This window comes from Pecten maximus, chromosome 11, assembly GCF_902652985.1.
Source record: "Pecten maximus chromosome 11, xPecMax1.1, whole genome shotgun sequence".
Taxonomy (NCBI): Eukaryota; Metazoa; Mollusca; class Bivalvia; order Pectinida; family Pectinidae; genus Pecten; species Pecten maximus.
This window is the reverse complement of record NC_047025.1, coordinates 10,048,496-10,070,238: the sequence shown is the minus strand read 5'-3', so window position 1 is coordinate 10,070,238 and position 21,743 is coordinate 10,048,496. Positions and strand designations below refer to the sequence as shown.

The 21,743-nt window shown below is 37.4% G+C and overlaps 1 protein-coding gene across 1 annotated transcript; it reads left to right on the top strand.

Annotated features, from left to right (window-relative positions):
- Nucleotides 1–1,065: 1,065 nt before the first annotated feature.
- On the top strand, nt 1,066–18,149 carry LOC117337026 (Friend leukemia integration 1 transcription factor-like). The gene is made up of 6 exons (XM_033897775.1): nt 1,066–1,193; nt 4,153–4,529; nt 9,291–9,494; nt 12,962–13,108; nt 16,954–17,001; nt 17,216–18,149. The coding sequence occupies exons 2-6, from the start codon at nt 4,172–4,174 to the stop codon at nt 17,665–17,667; spliced, it is 1,209 nt and encodes a 402-aa protein (XP_033753666.1). The 5' UTR covers nt 1,066–1,193; nt 4,153–4,171; the 3' UTR covers nt 17,668–18,149.
- The last annotated feature ends 3,594 nt before the right edge of the window (nt 18,150–21,743 follow it).

The window sequence follows — 21,743 nt, the reverse complement described above, 5'->3', positions numbered from 1 at the left end:
GGCCATTGCGTTTGTCTCTTTGAAGCCTGGCGACACGAGAACCTAACACCTGCTCAGTGTACACATTAAGGCGGAAATGGATTCCGTGACTTTTAAAGTTGAACATTTCCGAAATGGAAAGTGTCGAGATAATTCATAATCTATACGAGTTACGTGGCTAGATGGGTGTTGCGGTAAGATCGAGCTGATAGCGGCACACGCGGAAGCTGGCGACACACTAATGAAGTAGTTCGGAGTCGCTATAGTGTCGGAGGAAATTGTCATATTTTTCCTATTTGGTACCCATTGTAGAATTCTATGAATTATACTAAAATTATGATTTTCAAAACGGGTGCATATATCTATGCATAAATAAAGGTATTTCAGCGATGAAATGTGCATTTGTTTATTATTGAACACGAAATCTATGATTTTAGAAATGAAATAAAAAAAATTGTCTTCCACACGAATATCGAAAAATTTCTTAGCAGATACCGATCGCAGGATGCATGCTTGAGTTTTATTCCCATGATCTCTCTCATGATAAACTCCCATCTGAATCTTAATAATGACATCGATTTGTAGTGTCGATAACTATATAAACAGGTGTTCGTTTTAACATGAACAGCGGCATTATTATAAAATTGCTCACATTATCAGCGCTGATCAAAAATTGATAATTTAAAGGGGGAAAAAATCAATACCTGAACCTGGCAATGGTCGATAAAAAAGTCATATTTCTGAGAAATTATTAATATGACCAATCAGTTTACAGGGGACTATTAGTTCCGACGTTTTACATTGTGAATGTAGATTACAACAGTAACGTTTTAGACCAACAGGTATTTTTGTGTTCAACCATCCCGAACTCGAAGTCTGATTCTGATTTAGATGATCGCTTCATGCCTATACTTCATTAAAGAGTTCTGATTAAATAGATCCAATCTCTTTATCGGGAGAGGAAACAATAAAACGAAACGATTAGCAAATCAAAAGACAAAATGGTATGATTGTAATTATATTGGGCAATTAATAGAAGACTCGCACGTGCCGGGTAATGGATGAAGTGGGCGTGGCTTCCGTTCCCAAGACAAGGGCACCTTGATGATTGACGGATCAGTATCCGGAGCTAATGGCATCCTGGGTTTATTGGAATTTCCGATGAGTTGATCTGGGATCGGAAGCGGAGGTTGTAGGAAGTCCCCAGGCTAAAGGTAAGAAAGGTTAAGTTTCAATTAATGGTCAGAATACCTTACCTCACAAACAGATGTATTTATTTACGCGAAAACAAATACGATATACATCTCTATAAGTATATAAATATGTAGTTACATGTATTATTTTATTTTTTAATAATTTTAATCATTTTGATATTTTATTCATTTCAATTTTGTTATCAGTAATATTAAAAAATACACAATGTTCATTATCATTATTGGAAAGAACTACAAGAACTGAAGAATTTTGTAAAGTTTACATTTCAAATCCAACAAAAATGTAACAACTCTTATTTTATAGGACATATTTTGCTAATGTTTTTATAACGTCATAGCAAATAATGGACAATTTGCATTCAATTGAAATAATTAAGAGTAAGAAATATATAAAGATTATATCAGTTATGCTATTTTATCAATGATTGTAAATTAATTTGATAATTTGTAAATTTTAATTGGAATGGAATGCCGCAATTGTCACTGCCTCGCGGTTTTATTGTTATTATTATAGTATTTCAAAACAAATTGGTTGTACGTGTTAATTCACGTTTTCTTTTCGTAATTATTTATAAATCTTTAGCCAATTACCAATTTGCTTATCACATCTATACATATTTACTGTATTATTACATCTATACATATTTACTGTATTATTACCTCTATACCTATTTACTGTATTATTACATCTATACCTATTTACTGTATTATTACATCTATACTTATTTACTGTATTATTACATCTATACCTATTTACTGTATTATTACATCTATACCTATATACTGTATTATTACATCTATACCTATTTACTGTATTATTACATCTATACCTATTTACTGTATTATTACATCTATACCTATTTACTGTATTACTACATCTATACCTATTTACTGTATTATTACATCTATACCTATTTACTGTATTATTACATCTATACTTATTTACTGTATTATTACATCTATACTTATTTACTGTATTAAGTTTCCAATCTTTTTCACTTTTGTTTAGATGCCTGTCGAACATTGGTACGGCTTCCAAAGAGGTTTTAGAGAAAATACGTGTACATTTCGAAACAATTTTTTTTCATATTGTTAATTAATATACAACCTGTACATGTATTAGTAATATAATGTGTTTTTTAAATGAAAGTTTGAATACATTTTTGGTCGGAGTTTTGCTATATATATACATACATTTTTTTACTTTACTAAATATACTCTACTAGTCAAAGTAGAATAAGACTCGGATATATAGCCAAACTTATATATGAAAATAGTATCGTTTTATAAATAATTTATTTGTCGGTTTGTTAGATTTAAATTTTGCCATACAATCGTAATTGAAATTCAATTTTGATAATTTGATATACACGGTAGATAGACAAAATCGATTGTACTAAGAATTATTGTTTACAAGCATTTATAGATAAATCAAAACGGTGAAAATCGGCAATGTTATAAGCTAACCAAGGCTTCAAGAGACAATATGATAGTCTATGCAATGATATGCTATCAAAAGTGTATTACCACATATTATGAGATATTACCACAAGAAATATATTGTATTCAAAGATTAAACGTAAGACACGTGTGTAACAGAAAATTATTAACACACAAAGTTAAAGATAAATCAGGATAATGCATGTAGGATCCTGAGTGGTTTTTATTTACTTTTAAAAACGTGTAGTTTTTGTTTTACATGTACGTTCATTTTGTGTGACAATTTCTTCGCGTTGATTGTACGAGAATTTTTTAATCGCAGAGCAATTTTGGGAACATTAACTCAAACTGTATGTCCCAATATTTCAGCCCAAATTTCGCTACTAGTTGAGTTGATCAAAAATTCATATAAACGAAAATTCCGATTTATTTTAATATTTTATTTTTTTTCAGGCTCGCTTAATATAAATATTCTTTCATCATCAATAGTATGAATTATGTGGCAATTAATTTACTATCTACAGGACATTATCTTTCAGGATTTAAACCGTAATTGGACTGTAAGAAGTATTCTATGATATTTCAGTTATTTAAAAGTGCTAATTAATTCGAATTTGAATATAGACCTTTCATGTAGCTAACACATAGTGAATTTTAAATGCCTCCGCATGGATCGAACTCGGGAGCACCCAGTTTACTTTACCTACGCTCTACTGAATGATATAAAGATAAATGAAAACCGCTTGTCGAGTCGGAAGGAAGCATTTATAATGATCAGGGACTGAGGGTTACACCTTAATTATAACTATTGTAAGTACATATCAGACACTTGGGTAGCACCGATATTGCGGAAAGTAGATCACATGTAAATGTTAATTTTATTTTACAACAATTGCGAGAAAAAGTTATATCTACTTATATTAATCACGCTTGTTGGCCCGGATTGAAGCGCGCGATAGGTCTTACCGTGGGTGGAAACCGTAAAACCCGGGAAAACACACGTGGTCGGGCAGGTGACCCGTACCTTTTCTCCTCCGAACGGGGTCTCGAACCTCGGCCGTGCAGGTTAAGGCTAGTGTGCTACAACTGTGCCACCCGACCATCCTTAGATATCATGTATACGGTCTTTATTTAACAGCGAAAATGACAACTGCTTTGAACAAAGATTTCATGTTTTCCTGCGATTCAGAATAATTTCTCATTCACATTTGTCAAATGTTGTCGACTTTTATATTATTTAAATTTACTTGTTTAAAACATTTATTTTGTCTATATATATATAGTATCGTTGTATAACATAAAAAACGTCGATTGGGATTGGGTAGAAGAGCTCCGAAGTGATTTCTGAGAAGACAGTGTGGGTTAACGAATGGGAAACATCTTTAGTCATAGCATGAATAGATATAAAATGATATTTAAATTTATCATTGTATAATAAGAATAATCATAAATGACATTCTTAATTCATTCATAATAGCATGTAATTATATTTTGCCGACAAATCTCACTCTATTTGCAGAAACAGTTTGCAGGCTGTCATGGAACAGACTATTTATTCTCCCGGAAGTCCATCCGTGCAATTTCCGGTTTATTCCTTATATCCAAATCTTCAACAAGGATCAGCTCTCCAGCCACTTCCTCCTAAGACACTTGGAGCAGAACCCGTATGTTACATTCAAAATACAACTCGACAAGATTACATGCCAAAAACTAGAATGAAGTATGTGCCCAGTAAAACTTTCTGGAATCAAGAACCCAATGCTGAAGTTCCAACCATGAGAATGTTTCCACGCGACGCCTGGTCATGTGACCAACCATATACTCCCCCAGGTCACATGGGCCAACAAGGAAAGATCAAATGTCGACCTGGAGTTTTACCGTCATACATACCGACAGGTTAGTTCTGTTGTAATGTCAGATATTTTGCAGAAGTAACGTTTAATTACATCATAAAACCCATCTGTTTGTTTCTTTGCTCGTCTATTTTATACCTTTACGAAAAAATCTTGTTTAATTTCTTTATATTACAATGCATGTCGAAAGTTGTGATGTAGAATCCATCCAACCCTTATTTATTTTCATGAAGTGTGTAAGTATACATCCTTTACATACCCCATAACCTTCCTATTACATCATCTACTAGTCACAGTTAGGTAACATATACCCTTAACTCGTATATACCTTTCATACCACATCGCCCGTTGTTCACAGCAAACAAGTAGACTCCATTAACATATCGTTTGACCTTTACAATCACATTGTTCATTCGTAACAGTAAGATAGCATTAACGCTTAACACATCCTATTCACGTCCTCCATTAGCAAGAGTAAGTCATTCTTAACTATGCCATGACATTTCAAATAGATATATCTTAATGCAAAATGTTGATATTTTGATTGATATCAACAAAAAATTCAATTTAATATTGTTTATAAAGTGTGACCTGTCTACTGTGTCGTTAAATGTATTCACTGTTGTTCTCATTTTACAGCCTGCGATAGATTTATTTTGTTAAAATACTCTTGACGAATCGGGAATCTGCATTAAACTTTTCCCCGTCCCTGTCACTTCTTTCTATACAACGAATTGTCAAAATCAAAAGGTTAAAACGAGATATGTTCAAGTTTAAACAGGACAAATCGAGTATAAAGCTGTTAGGTACATGTGTATTGTAGTCTATCGATATCATGTAGTGGCATGTACTGTTTTTCCATAGATTTGTGGAATTTTTATGATTAAATTTTATTCCAATGATCTTGAAATGCCTGTCATTGTTCTCTGTGCAGTTATATTGGTAACATTGTGTTGTCTCTATTCGCGAATATATGACTCCATTTTAAGAGATAGACGGAATTTAAATACTGAGAATATCTTTGCGGCCAATTATTTGTAAAGGTTGCTAATGACTAGTTTGCGTGATAAAACATCCCTAATCGATTTAATGTTAAAATTCAATATTCCTGGAATACAAAAACATCCAGAGCAAATTATTCCATACCAAAGAACATAAAAACAAGTTTGATATTTTTCTGAGATTTCTTTCCAAGCCAAAACATCATTAATTACATTCGATCACGTACATCTGTATGTCTCTCGGTCCATCATGGAGATAGTCCCAGGAATCTCGTGATCATTTCGTTGGCTGGCGAAAATTGTTGTGGATTCTTATTGATATTAAACTGGAGGACTTAAAAAATAACGCAAGTGTAGTTAAAATTTCTTAATCGTCTTATCGTCCCGCTTGATGAGGAAGCGACAAAAGGCTGTAATGTATATAATGTATGGCGCACGTGGCTTTAGTGTTTGTTTTCATTTGGGTTCAACTTCCTCTTAACGTCCAAAGTCAAATGAAGACTGGTTCTGTGTTAGGGTGAAAGGAACAAGGAAGGCATTCAATATCAAAACATGGCTATCGGGACAGAAGATAAAGTGTGGCTTCTTCAATATCCCATATTTAATAAACAGAATATCTCCTCTCACCACCAACACCTCTATGCAATGAGTATCACATTAGTCGCCTCAACAGACATATCTTCATTATTGCTTCAAAATTTCACAATTGTAGGTATGGAATCGTATATTATTTTTTAATATATTTTGACAGATTCCAGAAGTTTTGCTAAAAATCAAATAGTAAAATAGGGGTGGGTGGGTGATGTAAAGGGAAGATGTATGATACGAACCCCCCCCCCCCAACCATTTACAAATATCAGAAGACTTTAGGATGATTAATGAATGATTAAAAAATCGCTGATTCTCTGAAATCACTACATTTCCATTAATTCTAAGAAAACCCTTTCGTGAACCTCGTTAAATGACGCGGATATATATATAATGACTGAGAGCAGGTGATAGCGACTGTGTAGAGACACGGAAAGTTTACAGCCGCCGGGTCTCGGCACGCTACGCCATACATCAGAGGAAGACTGTTCCCTGACGTGTTGCCGTCTGGACATCGCTTCCCGCGAGGTATTCCGATATATCCAACTCAAGTTCAACACGTACATTACTGGCAGGTTTTTACTAAATGTAAACCGGATACGGACCAGTCGACAATTTGTTATACCCTTTGTGACCTTCGTAGACACCATGAGGCATTTATTGGTATTTGTTTGTGAATGTTGTTTGAGTGATCAATGTTTGCGTTTGGTAATATACCAATTACCCTTTTTCGTCATAACTCGGGACATTCCGTGACTAGATAAAGGGTGCCTGGGATCAACCGAGATTAGTCGTACCAAAACAGAGGAAGAATTTATCGCTACATGTCGTGGTAGGCAACGTATTGTAACCCCCCCCCCCCCCCCCCCCCCCTACTTCTAAAATCAGGTGTGGAGTTTGTGTGACTTCTGTTTTATTATTATTGATATTGGAGAACATGACGCTTTCATGGGAATCAACGAAAATCTTCTACTGAATCGAGTTTTTTTCTTTCTCTCTAACTTCTACATCTCGATATTTCTGTCGTTTCCCTCTTTTCTTGCCTTCACTTTAATTCCGTTTAGATGCTGTGTAAATACAGAAACTAAAGTTATTTTAAGCCTTAAACGATACCTAACAACGCTCTTTTTTCTTTCGCGATAGTAACATTTAAATGTGCTTGTTACTTCGTAATATAATTAATGCTTACGATGAAATACGTCTGTATAAGATAGATTAATCAAAGAAATTATATAAAAGTCTAAGATAATGATGCATTTCATCAGCGATAATTTCGAACTATATTATGCATGCACATATTATCACGTTTTATTCAAACATGTAGGTTTATCTCCCTTTGTCAACCAAACGCTATAATTTATCGGAACTCTTTTTGACACACGTTCGCAGTATAAGATACTCAAGTGTTATACGTGTACTTTTGTGTTCTACAAGTACCTGATCAATCGGATATCATCGGGTCTTTCCGTCAGCTCGGAGGTGAATTGATATAACCTCTCGTCGGTACCATGTTTGGTTTGGTTTGGTTTATTTCGTTTAACGTCCTATTAACAGCTGAGGTCATTGTATGACTTGTTTTTACCCAATCGTAAAACCTTGGACAATCCCGTCAAAGCTCGGGGGAAAAAAAAAAATCCAATGTATCCGGTTTCTCATGAGCACAATTTGGTTTGGTTTGGTTTTAGTTCAACGTCCTATTAACAGCTAAGGTCATTTAAGGACGGCCTCCCGTGCGTGCGACATGCATGTGTGGGGTGAGTGCGTATGTGTGTTTTGGGAGGCTGCGGTATGTTCGTGTAAAGTCTCCTTGTGATAGGCCGGAACTTTACAAAATCAATCAAAGGTGTACTGATGTAAACTAACCTAATAGCGACATCTACTGACACAACATAGACAACAACAGTGATGAAAATGATGTCATTGTTTTTAGGGGCAGTGACGGCATTGACACCCAGATCTGTATGTATGATAATCTTGCGGACACTAAGGGTATCCATGTACAGTTTAATCACATGATTGATTAATTGCTTGATAAAGGTTTAACCACACAGCAACACATATGGCCATACTAAGTAGCAAAACATCAAATGAGGCATTCGTTAAGAGATTTTAATATTGCGTTAACGTAATCTTCTCAAACAGGTCCTTCAAACAATGAACATAACATCGATACCATATCCGGTCACATTATACTGACAATTGACAAATAAAGGCTCAAGGAGAGACATTAGGTAGAAGATTCCAAATTAAGTCGCCTCTTACGAACATGCAATGGGGTCAGTATGTATATTTCTTTTGTCAAACCTGCGGGGCATATTATTCAAATTGAGTGGTTTAGGATAATACAGAATAGTACTGATAAAGATGGTATTAGGCGAGAAGGTGAATTTAAACCAGGCGCCATCACTTAGGTCTGGTCAAACTAATTTCATTTGCATATTTATCAACCCTTCCTAAATTTGATATTTAAATTAAGACATAACTTATCATTGAACTTTTCAATTTTAGAAATTAAATAACTGTAAATATACATATTTGAGCGGTAATATTATTTTAGCGAGTTTCGCCTATGGAACATCTACATTGGTTTGTTATGACAATCATTGTTGGTACGCTAATTGATGATTCCACTAATCTGTTTTAATTTGGTCTTGCGCTAAAATTTGAGTAATTTAGTACGTTTACATTTTGTTTGAAAGTTTATGATATTAATTTTTCCTGACCTCTGCAATAAATTTAATGGTTTAATTTCAAGGGGAGACAATCGATGAATCTTATCCTATGTGAAGAATAATTTCCCATTTTTTCTTCATTTATAATTTCCCATTTTTTCTTCATTTCCCCTTACACCGGAAGTGTTTTGTACCCGGTTCTTTTATACCGGTGATTACTTTATTCTACATCGGTTGCCTTTTCAGGTCAACCCTCGTTCTCATACGTCTTTCTGTTGGTTCGTCTTTATTTTATGTTTTATACCATGCCTTTTATTATCCTTATATTACCCTGGATATTGTGAGGAACTCTATGACAATAATCACAAAAATACCCTTTTTTTTTTGTCTTTGTCATGGCCTTGTTGATTTTTACGAACTGTGAAAAATCTACATCAACTGGCATATGTAAATCAATTTATCTCTTGAATTCAGGTATCAGAGTACTACATGTATATATGACTTCATCGATCGTACTAATCAAGGATTCGGTTCACTTTTCAGACCCGTTGCTTTGGAGAACCGAGGATGTTCGGAAATGGCTGGAATGGATCATCCGGGAATACAATATGAAGCAAGTTAACATGGATTACTTCCGGTGTCTGGACGGGAAACACCTCTGCTGTTTGACACGTGAGCTTTGGTGTAAACTCGTAGGTCACCAGCATGCGGAAGTATTTATGGAGAGTATCCGCTATCTCCGACAAAGTAAGCATCCGTCTGGCGATTAACGCCCTCTACCTCAGAAATTATCCGGAAACATATCTACAACATATATTATTGTCATATCTACATTTGTAATCATAGTATAAATATAGAACAGTAAATAACAACCATAAGGTTGCCGTCTGGATTGCTATCTATAATATCACAATGTCGGTTATTGGTTTTGTTTATCATTGTTTAACATCCTGTCAACAGCTAAGGTCATGTAAGGACGGCCTCCCATAACTGCGACAAGCATGCGTGTGGCGAGTGTGTTTTGGGAGGCTTCGGTGTCTCTCATTGTGATTGTCCGGAACTTTTGCCGATTTATAGAGCTACTTTACTGAAGCAATAGAGGAAAACTGATGTTGACTTTAGGGTAGTGTCGCCTCACTGAAGCATACTGCCGAAGACACCCAGCGGGACACCTCACCTGGTCGCATTATACTGACAACGGGCAAACCAGTTGTCCCACTCCAAAAATGCTATTTTAGTGAGACAGCAAGTTGTTAATGAAATTAAAAATACATCAATACAATCGATACAAACGAAAAAGATTTTCAGTCAAATGAACTGTCGCGCCAGCACTATGCCTTTAGCAAAACTATGAGATTTGCAAGGCAGTTCATTCCTCAATTATGCATTTTAAGTAAGAAACACGCTGTACACAAACTGCCCTGCAGGTAGGGCGTAAGAATTATACCTGCTGCCCCCCATTGCATGATAGTAAGAGGCGACTAAATTTTGGATATTATCTTTTCTCTTCTTTCTTTACAACTTACTTCTTCCTTATGTCTCCCTTGACAGTGCCTCACTTTTGGCCTTAGTTGAGCGTTCGCCCCTGTGAGGAAGGCTTTGGGTTCTGTTCTCTGTCCGAGATATACCAGAGTCTTTAACAAGAGATCCCAGAGGGATCTTGGCGCCTACCATTGAATGATCTTCATAGGTTCCATGTCAGATTGATCTTTTCTCTACTTTTCCCTTCATTTTACTAATCTGTGCAAATTTTGACATCCCTCCAGTACTTTTCAAACAAGGGAATCCTAGCTATATAAGAAATTTGAGATTTAACGATAATGACTGTTTGTTTGCCAGGTTGTTTTCAGGACAGACTGGTCCAAAAATTCAATACAAGGCACCAAGGGGAACCTACTTATGAAATTTGAGAAAGATCCATTCAGTACTTTGAGAAATAGAGATAACAAACTTCAATTGTCAAAATCCAAGATGGCGGTCTGTCGGCCATATTGTTTTCCAATTGATCTCAAAATGCAATAAGCATAACGAAGCACCAAGGGAAACCTTCCATATGAAATTTGAGAAAGATCCCTTCAGTACTTTATCAGAAATAGCGATAACAAACTTCAATTGTCAAAATCCAAGATGGCTGCCTGTCGGCCATGTTGTTTTCAGATTGGTCTCAAAATGCAATATGCATAACTAGGTACCAAGGGAAACTTCCATATGAAATTTGAGAAAGATCCCTTAAATACTTTCTCAGAAATAGTGATAACAAACTTCAATTGTCAAAATCCAAGATGGCTGCCTGTCAGCCATGTTGTTTTCTGATTGGTCTCAAAATGCAATATGCATAACTGGGCACCAAGGGAAACTTACATATGAAATTTCAGAAAGATCCCTTAAATTCTTTCTCAGAAATAGTGATAACAAACTTCAATTGTCAAAATCCAAGATGGCTGCCTGTCGGCCATGTTGTTTTCAGATTGGTCACAAAACGCAATATGCATAACAATAATATAGGCACCAAGGGAAACTTACATATGAAATTTGAGAAAGATCCCTTAAATACTTTCTCAGAAATAGCGATAACAAACTTCAATTGTCAAAATCCAAGATGGCTGCCTGTCGGCATGTTGTTTTCGGATTGGTCTCAAAACGCAATTTGCATAACTAATCACCAAGGGAAACCTATATATGAAATTTCAGAAAGATCCATTCAGTACTTTCTCAGAAATAGTGATAACAAACTTCAATTGTCTAAATCTAAGATGGCTGCCTGTCGGCCATGTTGTTTTCCGATTGGTCTCAAATCGCAATATGCATAACTAGGCACCAAGGGGAACCCACATATGAAATTTGAGAACGATCCATTCAGTACTTTCTCAGAAATAGTGATAACAAACTTCAATTGTCTAAATCCAAGATGGCTGCCTGTCGGCCATGTTGTTATCCGATTGGTCTCAAAACGCATTATGCATAACTAGGCACCAAGGGGAACCTTCATATGAAATTTGAGAAAGATCCATTCAGTACTTTCTCAGAAATTCCTCGGAAATAGTGATAACAAACTTCATTTGTCAAAATCCAAGATGGCTGCCTGTCGGCCATGTTGTTATCCGATTGGTCTCAAAACGCATTATGCATAACTAGGCACCAAGGGGAAACTTCATATGATATTTGAGAAAGATCCCTTCAGTACTTTCTCAGAAATAGCGATAACAAACTTCAATTGTCAAAATCCAAGATGGCTGCCTGTCGGCCATGTTGTTTTCCGATTGGTCTCAAAACACAATATGCATAACATGGCACCAAGGTAAACCTACATATGAAATTTGAGAAAGATCCCTTCAGTACTTTCTGAGAAATAGCGATAACAAGAATTGTTTACGGACGGAGGGACGGACGGACGGAGGGACGGACGGAGGGACGACGGACCACGGACGCAGGGCGATTTGAACAGCCCACCATCTGATGATGATGGGCTAAAAATGGTAGTTGCTACTCCTACTAAGCGCTCAGCATATTTGGAGTGGGACGACTGGTTCGCCTGTTGTCAGTATAATGTGACCGGGTTGGGTATGCTGCTGGGTGTTTGCGGCAGTATGCTTCAGTGAGGTAGCACTATAAATCGGCGAAAGTTCCGGCCTATCACAAGGAGACATAACACGAACATAGCGCAGCCTCCTAAAACACACATACGCTCTCACCACACGCATGCATGTCGCACGCACCGGAGGCCGTCCTTAAATGACTTTAGCTGTTAATAGGACGATAAACAAAATAAACCAAACCAACCCAAACTGTACACATAGCGAGCGCTATGACAAATAAACCCTCTTACAAATATATGATATTTAACAATGGGCAATATTATACATATCTAATTGATATACCGCGTGATTGTGATTTGATATATATGTCTCAAAAAGTCACTACAATTACCAATGCAAGCCATTAAAAAAAAAAGAAAAAAAAAAGAAAAAAAGATACGCGTTAAAAAAAATCCTCAAAACATGAAAAAATTATGTTTAAACCAATAATTTTAATCTTAGGCTAAAAATCGAATGTAGTGAAGACACTACTAATACAATATCAATATCAATTTTAATATCTTATATTCAGATTTCCACTGCCTATAACTGTTTTAACGTTTGGGAACTGATAATTCATCATTCAGAAATAAATGTGTAAGATATACAAGCACTTACTTTATGTATATTTACTTTCAGACAGAGTATATATTCCAGACAGTCCTACATACAAATCCAAGCCGGAAGCCTATGGCGCCCGACCCCCTTACAAATCCGGAACATGCGAGTTCTGGACCCAGCAGTACCGTGCGCCAACCCTCGATTTCCGATCTGGCGCCGACAGTGGTATGTCCTAAATCCAGTCTTGACATACGATTTTTTTTTACTTGTTTTATCATCGGTTGAAACAATGTATCAGTATTACGAGTTTGGTTTGGTTTGGTTTCATTTGTTTAACGTCCTATCAACAGCTAAGGTCATTTAAGGACGGCCTCCCTTGCATGCAATATGCATGCGTGTGGTGAGTACGTATGTGTGTTTTGGGAGGCTGTGGTATGTTTGTGTTAAGTCTCCTTGTGATTCGCCGGAACTTTTGCCGATTTATAGTGCTACCTCATTGAAGCATACTGCCGAAGACACCCAACAGGACACCCCATCCAGTCACATTATACATTATTTTTGTCATTTTAGTATCAAGAACAGGTACAAAATCAAGAGGCCCTTGGGCCTTAACCCTCACCCGAGACTTAAACATATAACTATCTACTATGTATTTTTAAAACAGTTCCTGTAATAAATAGTAGCATAGTTTTTCCCTCGTAATTCTAAAAATATTGAATCATTTCCGTTAAAATATGATTTTCCTGCACTAGCTGTAGTAAAGTTTAGCACCTATTCAGGGAGAAACATTAAACCTATTGGGCTGTGAAATTTACAATTTTGATAAATCACCTTAAGACCTTTCAATCCATGAAGAGTACATGTATTTGATCCAAAACATTAGATTGACATCAAGGAAATGATCTAAAATCGAACGATGTATTCATATGCTATACCTATGTTTTCTCTTCACTTCCGTTCTTTAACCGATCATCCGTTCTTTAACCGATCATTTGATTACCTGCCCTGCAGGCAGGGCGTAAGAATTGTACCTGCTGCCCCCATTGCATGATCGTAAGAGGCGACTAAATTTGGGATCTTATCTTTTCTCTTCTTTCTTAACAACTTTCTTCTTCCTAATGTCTCCCTTGACAATGCCACTCTTTTGGCCTTTAAATGAGCGTTCGCCGCTGTGAGGAAGGTTTTGGGTTCTGTCCCCTAGCCGAGACATACCAGAGTCTTTGAAAATGGTAGTTGCTGCTCCTGCTTAGCGCTCAGCATATTAGGAGTTTGACGACTGGTTCGCCCGTTGTCAGTATAATGTGACCGGGTGGGGTGTGCTGCTGGGTGTCTTCGGCAGTATGCTTTAGTGAGGTAGCACTATAAATCGGCAAAAGTTCCGGCCTATCACAAGGAGACATAACACGAACATACCGCAGCCTCCCAAAACACACATACGCACTCACCACACGCATGCATGTCGCACACACGGGAGGCCGTCCTTAAATGACCTTAGCTGTGAATAGGACGTTAAACAAAATAAACCAAACCAAACCAAATAATTTGATTAGCGATACCTTGAACTTTGATGTCAAACTCTCAACTATTTGCAAACATATTGCAGCCAGCAACTCATGCTGTAGATGTACTAATTATCAAGAAACATTTGAATTGCACTTGATGAATATTTTTTTTATTTTGGCGGGGAAAACATTCTTCAAAGTGCCATATCTGTGTCATTTTTGATGATTTGACCTAGAAACGTTGCACACACCTTCATAAGAGCAGGTTCTTAAAAATGTGACCCAAACTAATCATTTTGATGTTGTTTTTTAAAATTATTTTTTCTTTATTTAACCCCCTATACCTTGAATATAAGTCAAGGTCAAAGATAAACATATTATTTGTAGCCAGTCGCCTATGCTATCTGGTCTCCCAAAACACATACGCACGGGAGGCCGTCCTTAAATGACCTTAGCTGTGACTGGGCGTTAAATAAATAAACCAAACCAAACCAAAGTACCAAACATCCAGCCTTCATGTGTATAAATAAAAGAGTAGAAAACTTTCTCTCATATCACGCCATTTTGGATAGTTTGCCCACGTAAGATGGCTATATGCAAGATAAATCTATCCACGCGCCCGGAGTAATCTGGTTAAGGGGGAGTTAACTCTCGCAGAGTCGTCTGCTTCTAATGCCATAGAACAGGGTTATTTGTCATTGATATGTCAACTATCAACAAACAGACCAGATTTAAAAAGTTTGATGTTCAGACATTCGTTGAGAACCAGGAAAATGATAATACTTTGAATTTGAAGAAGAATGCTTGAACGGTTTGGTTTGGTTTATTTTGTTTAACGTCCTATTAACATCTAAGGTCATTTAAAGACGGCCTCCCGTGCGTGCGACATGTATGCATGTGGTGAATGCGTATGTGTGTTTTGGGAGGCTGCGGTATGTTTGTGTTAAGTCTCCTTGTGATAGGCCGGACCTTTTGTCGACTTGCACTGCTACCTTACTGAAGCATACTGCCGATTGGTTTGGTTTGGTTTGGTTTATTTTGTTTAACGTCCTATTAACAGCTAAGGTCATTTAAGGACGCCCTCCCGTGTGTGCGTCATGCATGCGTGTGGTGAGTGCGTATGTGTGTTTTGGGAGGCTGCGGTATGTTCGTGTTAAGTCTCCTTGTGATAGCCCGGAACATTTGCCGACTTATAGTGCTATCTCACTGAAGCATACTGCCGAAGACACCCAGCAGCACACCCCAACCGGTCACATTATACTGGCAACGGGCGAACCAGTCGTCCCACTCCAAATATGCTGAGCGCTAAGCAGGAGTAGCAACTACCATTTTTAAAGACTCTGGTATGTCTCGGCTAGGGGGCAGAACCCAAAGCCTTCCTCACAGGGGCGAACGCTCAACTAAAGGCCAAAAGTGAGGCATTGTCAATGGAGACATTAGGAAGAAGAAAGTTGTTAAGAAGAGAAAAGATAAGATCCCAAATTTAGTCGCCTCTTTACGATCATGCAATGGGGGCAGCAGGTACAATTCTTACGCCCTACCAGCTTGAACGGTATCGTCCCGAAAATCGGGCTTTTACACTGTATCCCTCCGTCTGAGCTTGATGTCGCACGCACGGGAGGCCGTCCTTAAATGACCTTAGCTGTTAATAGGACGTAAACAAAATAAACCAAACCAAACCAAACCAACTAAAGGTCAAAAGTGAGGCATAGTCAAGGGAGACATTAGGAAGAAGAAAGCTGATTAAGAAAGAAGAGAAAAGATAAGATCCCAAATTAAGTAGCCTATTACGATCATGCAATGGGGGCAGCAGGTACAATTCTTACGCCCTACCTGCAGGGCAGTCTCTGAACAATTACAGAACATTGAACGACAGACATAAACCCACTATTTCTAGCATGTTGTCAAACACAAAAAAAAAAAACCCCACAAATTTCGTTCCGTCCACGCAAACACAGCAGTCTGCGTCCTCATCCAGTTCGTCAGTCATGTCAGATGCCTCATGCTTGCCATCGTCGCCCCAACAAGAAACCACACAGTTAATACCTACAATCCTTTTTTCACAGAAAAAGGTCCGACACTCGTATCGTATGACCTTAGCTGTTAATAGGACGTTAAACAAAATAAACCAAACCAAACCAAATCTCAAAAGAGTTATTACCAAATAATTGTGAATATAACAACACAAACTCGAGCACCGAAACATCGAGTCATGATGATCGAGAATGACTCCGAATAGCATTGACCGCGATAATGAATGAAATTCTGAAATGAGTGTTGACGTGAAACAGTGACGCAGAATTTTGAATGTAGTGACCTAACAAAAATAATTACCGTTAAATTTGTGAATATTATGAAATATCTTGTATTGAAAGGTAAATTACAAGTAAAAGTTGAAAACTCTACCCTAATTGACTTTTATAGTTTTGCTGATGGAACTTCTTTTCTCGGATGTTTTCATATCGTACGATTTGATCATATATTGATAAATGAAGAAAAGTAAACATTGTTTTAAGAAATTGGATAAGATGTCTCGTGTTTCATTTTTTCATTCTTTTTTCATTTCAGATCCCTACAAACTATTCAGTAATGTGTGTCGGAAACTTTGTCACTCTGGTAAGTTCGAGTTACTTCCCTTCGGCCTTCATATGATAACGGAGAAAATGATCGATGCGTTGAAATTTATCTTACAATGACAAGTGAAGTTCAGTAAGCCTGGAGTTAGTTTCTAACTCATGGTGTTTAATGACGATTTCCCATGTGTATTCATCAGCTCATATTAACGGTCTGATAATGTCTCAAACGTCATATCCGGTTTGTTCTCCGTCAGGTTCCGGACAGATCCAGCTTTGGCAGTTCCTCCTTGAACTGCTGTCATCAAGTTCCAATGCCGACTGCATTACATGGGACGGAACAGACGGCGAGTTCAAGCTTGTTGACCCAGATGAAGTCGCGCGCAGATGGGGAGACCGGAAGTCAAAACCAAATATGAATTATGATAAACTGAGTCGAGCTATTCGATATTACTACGATAAACACATCATGAGTAAAATTCATGGGAAGCGGTACACGTACAAATTCAATTTTAACAGTCTTTCAAATATACTTCAAACACAAGAGTCAGATTTTGTAAGTTCACAAGGATTTTTCACATCAAATGTAAACCAGAACAGAACTACACGAGGCTTACCCCAGGGATTCCTAGAATACACGTGTTCCGGGAAATTCATAAACTCACTACATCATGGAAGTATCAACCAACCGGAAATGAATCCTTGCTAGACCTCTACCTATAACTGTTGTGTTAAATGTGTTAAATGTGATATTTTACCCATAGCTATCATTAAAGCCAGTCATAATCTCACATTTTGCCAGTGATGTTTTGGCTCATTTTTCGAACCTTTACATCTTTACGACCGGTTTCTACGTTTTGCCATGTTCTAGATACGAGCTAGCTAGACAGTCGCCTCATTGTTGTTCCAAAGTGACAAGTCCTTCCTGCAGAACTGTATTTGACGTCATGATTTCATGATCAGTAAGAGGCGACTTTTTAATCTTATCTTTTCTCCTTTTTTAAAATAACTTCGAATTGTCTCACTTGATACTGCCTCGTGGTTAGTAATTACATTCTTACGGTTCATCAACACTGTACAAGTCAGTAGGGGGGGAAAGTCGAATAAACATCAAACAAACGAAATATGTAATATACAAAATGGTATATTTAAGCATTGAGCATTGAACTGTTACCAAATGGTAGTACACAGTCGATATGAATACAATTTGGGTGACAGATAAATAGAGGGCAACATGAAATATTTATCTGTCACCCAAATTGTATTCATATCGACTGTAGGTTACGACGCGTTTAATTTGCCGATCACCCTATCACTGACGTCATCAAGTTCAAATACCGGAACAGCCGAAAATTCCAGAATGAATACTATAGTCCCTCATGTCGTTATTAATAGCAAACACTTTTGTTTCATTTCGACTGGATTTACGTTATTTTCAAAAGAATATCAGCTCTTAATTTTTAAACGGAAGTCATCTTGACCGTAAGTGAAATCGATTCCAAGGATGTTTCGTTCGAAAGATTCCAGTCTAACCGATCACATCAGGGTTGCTAACTTAGCAGACGATGTTCAAGTTTACAGGGGCTCGATTTTGTAAGGTAGGCCTTTGACATCAGTGAGTAATCACAAAACTTTTACTAGTATACATACACACACAACTAGAAACCATGTCGATACTTCCGATTTTTTAAAATAATACTGGACTTTTAATGTTGCCGTGTCTTGCATTTCTGAAATTCGGAAACGAGCCCCTGTATGAGTGTGACGACACTGACAATTTGATAATTTCCTATATATCAAGAATGGCGCTTATAATAATTTTGTGTTGACTACATTATTTTTGATTATAAAATATTACTCTCTTATAACTTGTGAAGTCGATTTATTTTTTGTGATGGCTTATGTAAATAAATGCTAGACACATTCGAAATCTCTCTAGGCCGAAAGTAACTGCGGCCATTATTTTAACCTGCAACACATGGAGCTGTATTCCTGCACTGACCGAATCACTGTAAATTGTAGTATATAGTCTTATGAATACCATTTGCTTTACTAGCAACATGTAGACAAATGCAACACAGAATGTAAATATATATATTTGTACACTCAAACCAAAATGAAAGATTTTAATTTCCAACTACAGTATAGCCAGACTAAAATCAAAAACTAAATGCCATTTTAGATATCGAGAATCAATGACGAAACCCACTTTTGTTCTGTATCCTTTTATTGTATTCTACTAAAATGTGATCATATCGCGTGTCTTTTGTAAAAAGATGAATCGGGTGATATAATTGGTTAACATGCAGCTAGCCCGAGTTTCCTTTGGCCCCGATACCATACAGTTTTTTTTTTTTTTTGGTTTGGTTTATTTAGTTTAACGTCCTATTAACAGCTAAGGTCATTTAAGGACGGCCTCCCGTGCGTACGACACGTATGCGTGTGATGAGTGCGTATGTGTATTTTGGAAGGCTGCGGTATGTTATGGTAGGTGTTATGTCACGCCCAATTATTTTTTTTTTGCACCATATGGTGTCAGAGAATTCCACGTTTTCATATAGTAGTGAGCTCTGTCCCTACACCAGACTCATTTCTGAGTTCCATATTAACCACTACTATACCTCTCTTATGAAGTTCATTACATAAAAGCCATGTCAGATGTGTGCATAGGTGGTGGTTGTAAAACCAGATTGAAAGATTTACCTCAAGGTTCCCGAGCTCAAATCCGATATGTATATTTATCTCAGTATATATTGATGTACCAAACACTTGTCTGATGAGAGCGTCAGTATATCAGAAGTATTAAATATGAAAAATGTTACAAGCGCTACCTCAAGCAAATGCCATTGCACCGAATTCGACTTCTCGAAAGTGCCACAATTTAATTATTGGAACTGACAAAAGCAAAATGGGTCACTATTACTGTATTATCATTAGGGAGGTTCATCTTGAATTAGATGACGATTTATCGGAGGAAAATTCATTATTGCTTTTTCCCGATTTTGGTTCTATGCATATTTGTTGCTGTTATTAAAGAATAAAAATACCTGTCAATGTCATATAATCATCGTATATATTATAAGAACAAGAGGCCCAATGGGCCTGTATAGCTCACCTGGCTCTACAGCAACTTTGAAGTTGATTGAGGTCATTTCTACAGATACTATGCTGATTATCATAGTAAGCTAGGTTTATTCATATTAATAAATGTTCTAGTCCTTCATTCCAGCATTTTATTGGCCTAATATCTGGTCTAGGAGGCTCTTGGCTATCGCAAAATTATTGTTTACAGATTTAAGCCGATTTCACCCCTGTGACCTTAAATGTAGGTCAAGGGTCATTCATTTGAACAAACTTTGTAGCCCTTCACCCAAGCATGCTACAGGCCCAATATCAAGTCCCTGGGCCTCTTGGTTATTAAGAAGTCATTTGAAGAATATAGCCTATTTGACCAATGTGACCTTAAGTGAAGGTCAAGGCAATTCATTTAAACAAACTTGATAGCCCTTCACCCAAGCATGCTACAGACCCAATACCAAGCCCCTGGGCCTCTTGGTTATTGAGAAGAAGTCGTTTGAAGATTATAACCTATTTGACCAATGTGACCTTGAATGAAGGTCAAGGTCCTTTATTTGAACAAACTTTGTAGCCCTTCACCCCAGCATGCTACATGCCCAATATCAAGTCCCTGGGCCTCTTGGTTATTGAGAAGAAGTTGTTTGAAGAGTATAACCTATTTGACCCATTCGACCTTGAATGGAGGTCAAGGTCATTTATTTGAACAAACTTTGTTGCCCTTCACCCCAGCATGCTACAGGCCCAATATCAAGTCCCTGGGCCTCTTGGTTATTGAGAAGAAGTCGTTTGAAGATTATAGCCTATTTGACCCATGTGACCTTGAATGAAGGTCAACGTCATTTATTTGAACAAACTTGGTAGTCCTTCAACCAAGCATGCTACAGGCCCAATATCAAGTCCCTGGGCCTCTTGGTTATTGAGAAGAAGTTGTTTGAAGATTATAGCCTATTTGACCCATGTGACCTTGAATGTAGGTCAAGGTCATTTATTTGAACACACTTTCTAGCCCTTCACCCCAGCATGCTACAGGCCCAATATCAAGTCCCCGTGCCTCTTGGTTATTGAGAAGAAGTTGTTTGAAGATTATAGCCTATTTGACCAGTGTGACCTTGAATGAACGTCAAGGTCATTTATTTGAACAAACTTGGTAGTCCTTCACCCCAGCAAGCTACAGGCTCAATATCAAGGCACTGGGCCTATTGGTTATTGAGAAGAAGTGGTTTGAAGATTATAGCCTATTTGATCTATTTGACTTTGAATGACACTTAGGAACTATATGGAAAGGACCTGTTACAGGTTATATTGATTGCCAACGAGCCAATTTGGTTTGGTTTTAATTATTTAATGTCAACAGCCAAGGTCATTAAGGACGGCCTTCCGTGCGTGCGATATACATGCGTGTGGTGAGTGCGTATGTGTGTTTTATGAGGCTGCGGTATGTTTGTGTTAAGTCTCCTTGTGATAGGCCGGAACTTTTGCCGATTTATAGTGCTACCTCAATGAAGCATACTGCCGGAGATACCCAGCAGCACACCCCACCCGGACACATTATACTGACAACTACCGTTTTTAAAGACTCTGGTATGTCTCGGCTAGGGGGCAGAACCCAAAGCCTTCCTCACAGCGGCGAACGCTCAACTAGGCCTAAAGGCCAAAAGTGAGGCATTGTCAAGGGAGACACTAGGAAGAAAGTTGTTCAGAAAGAGA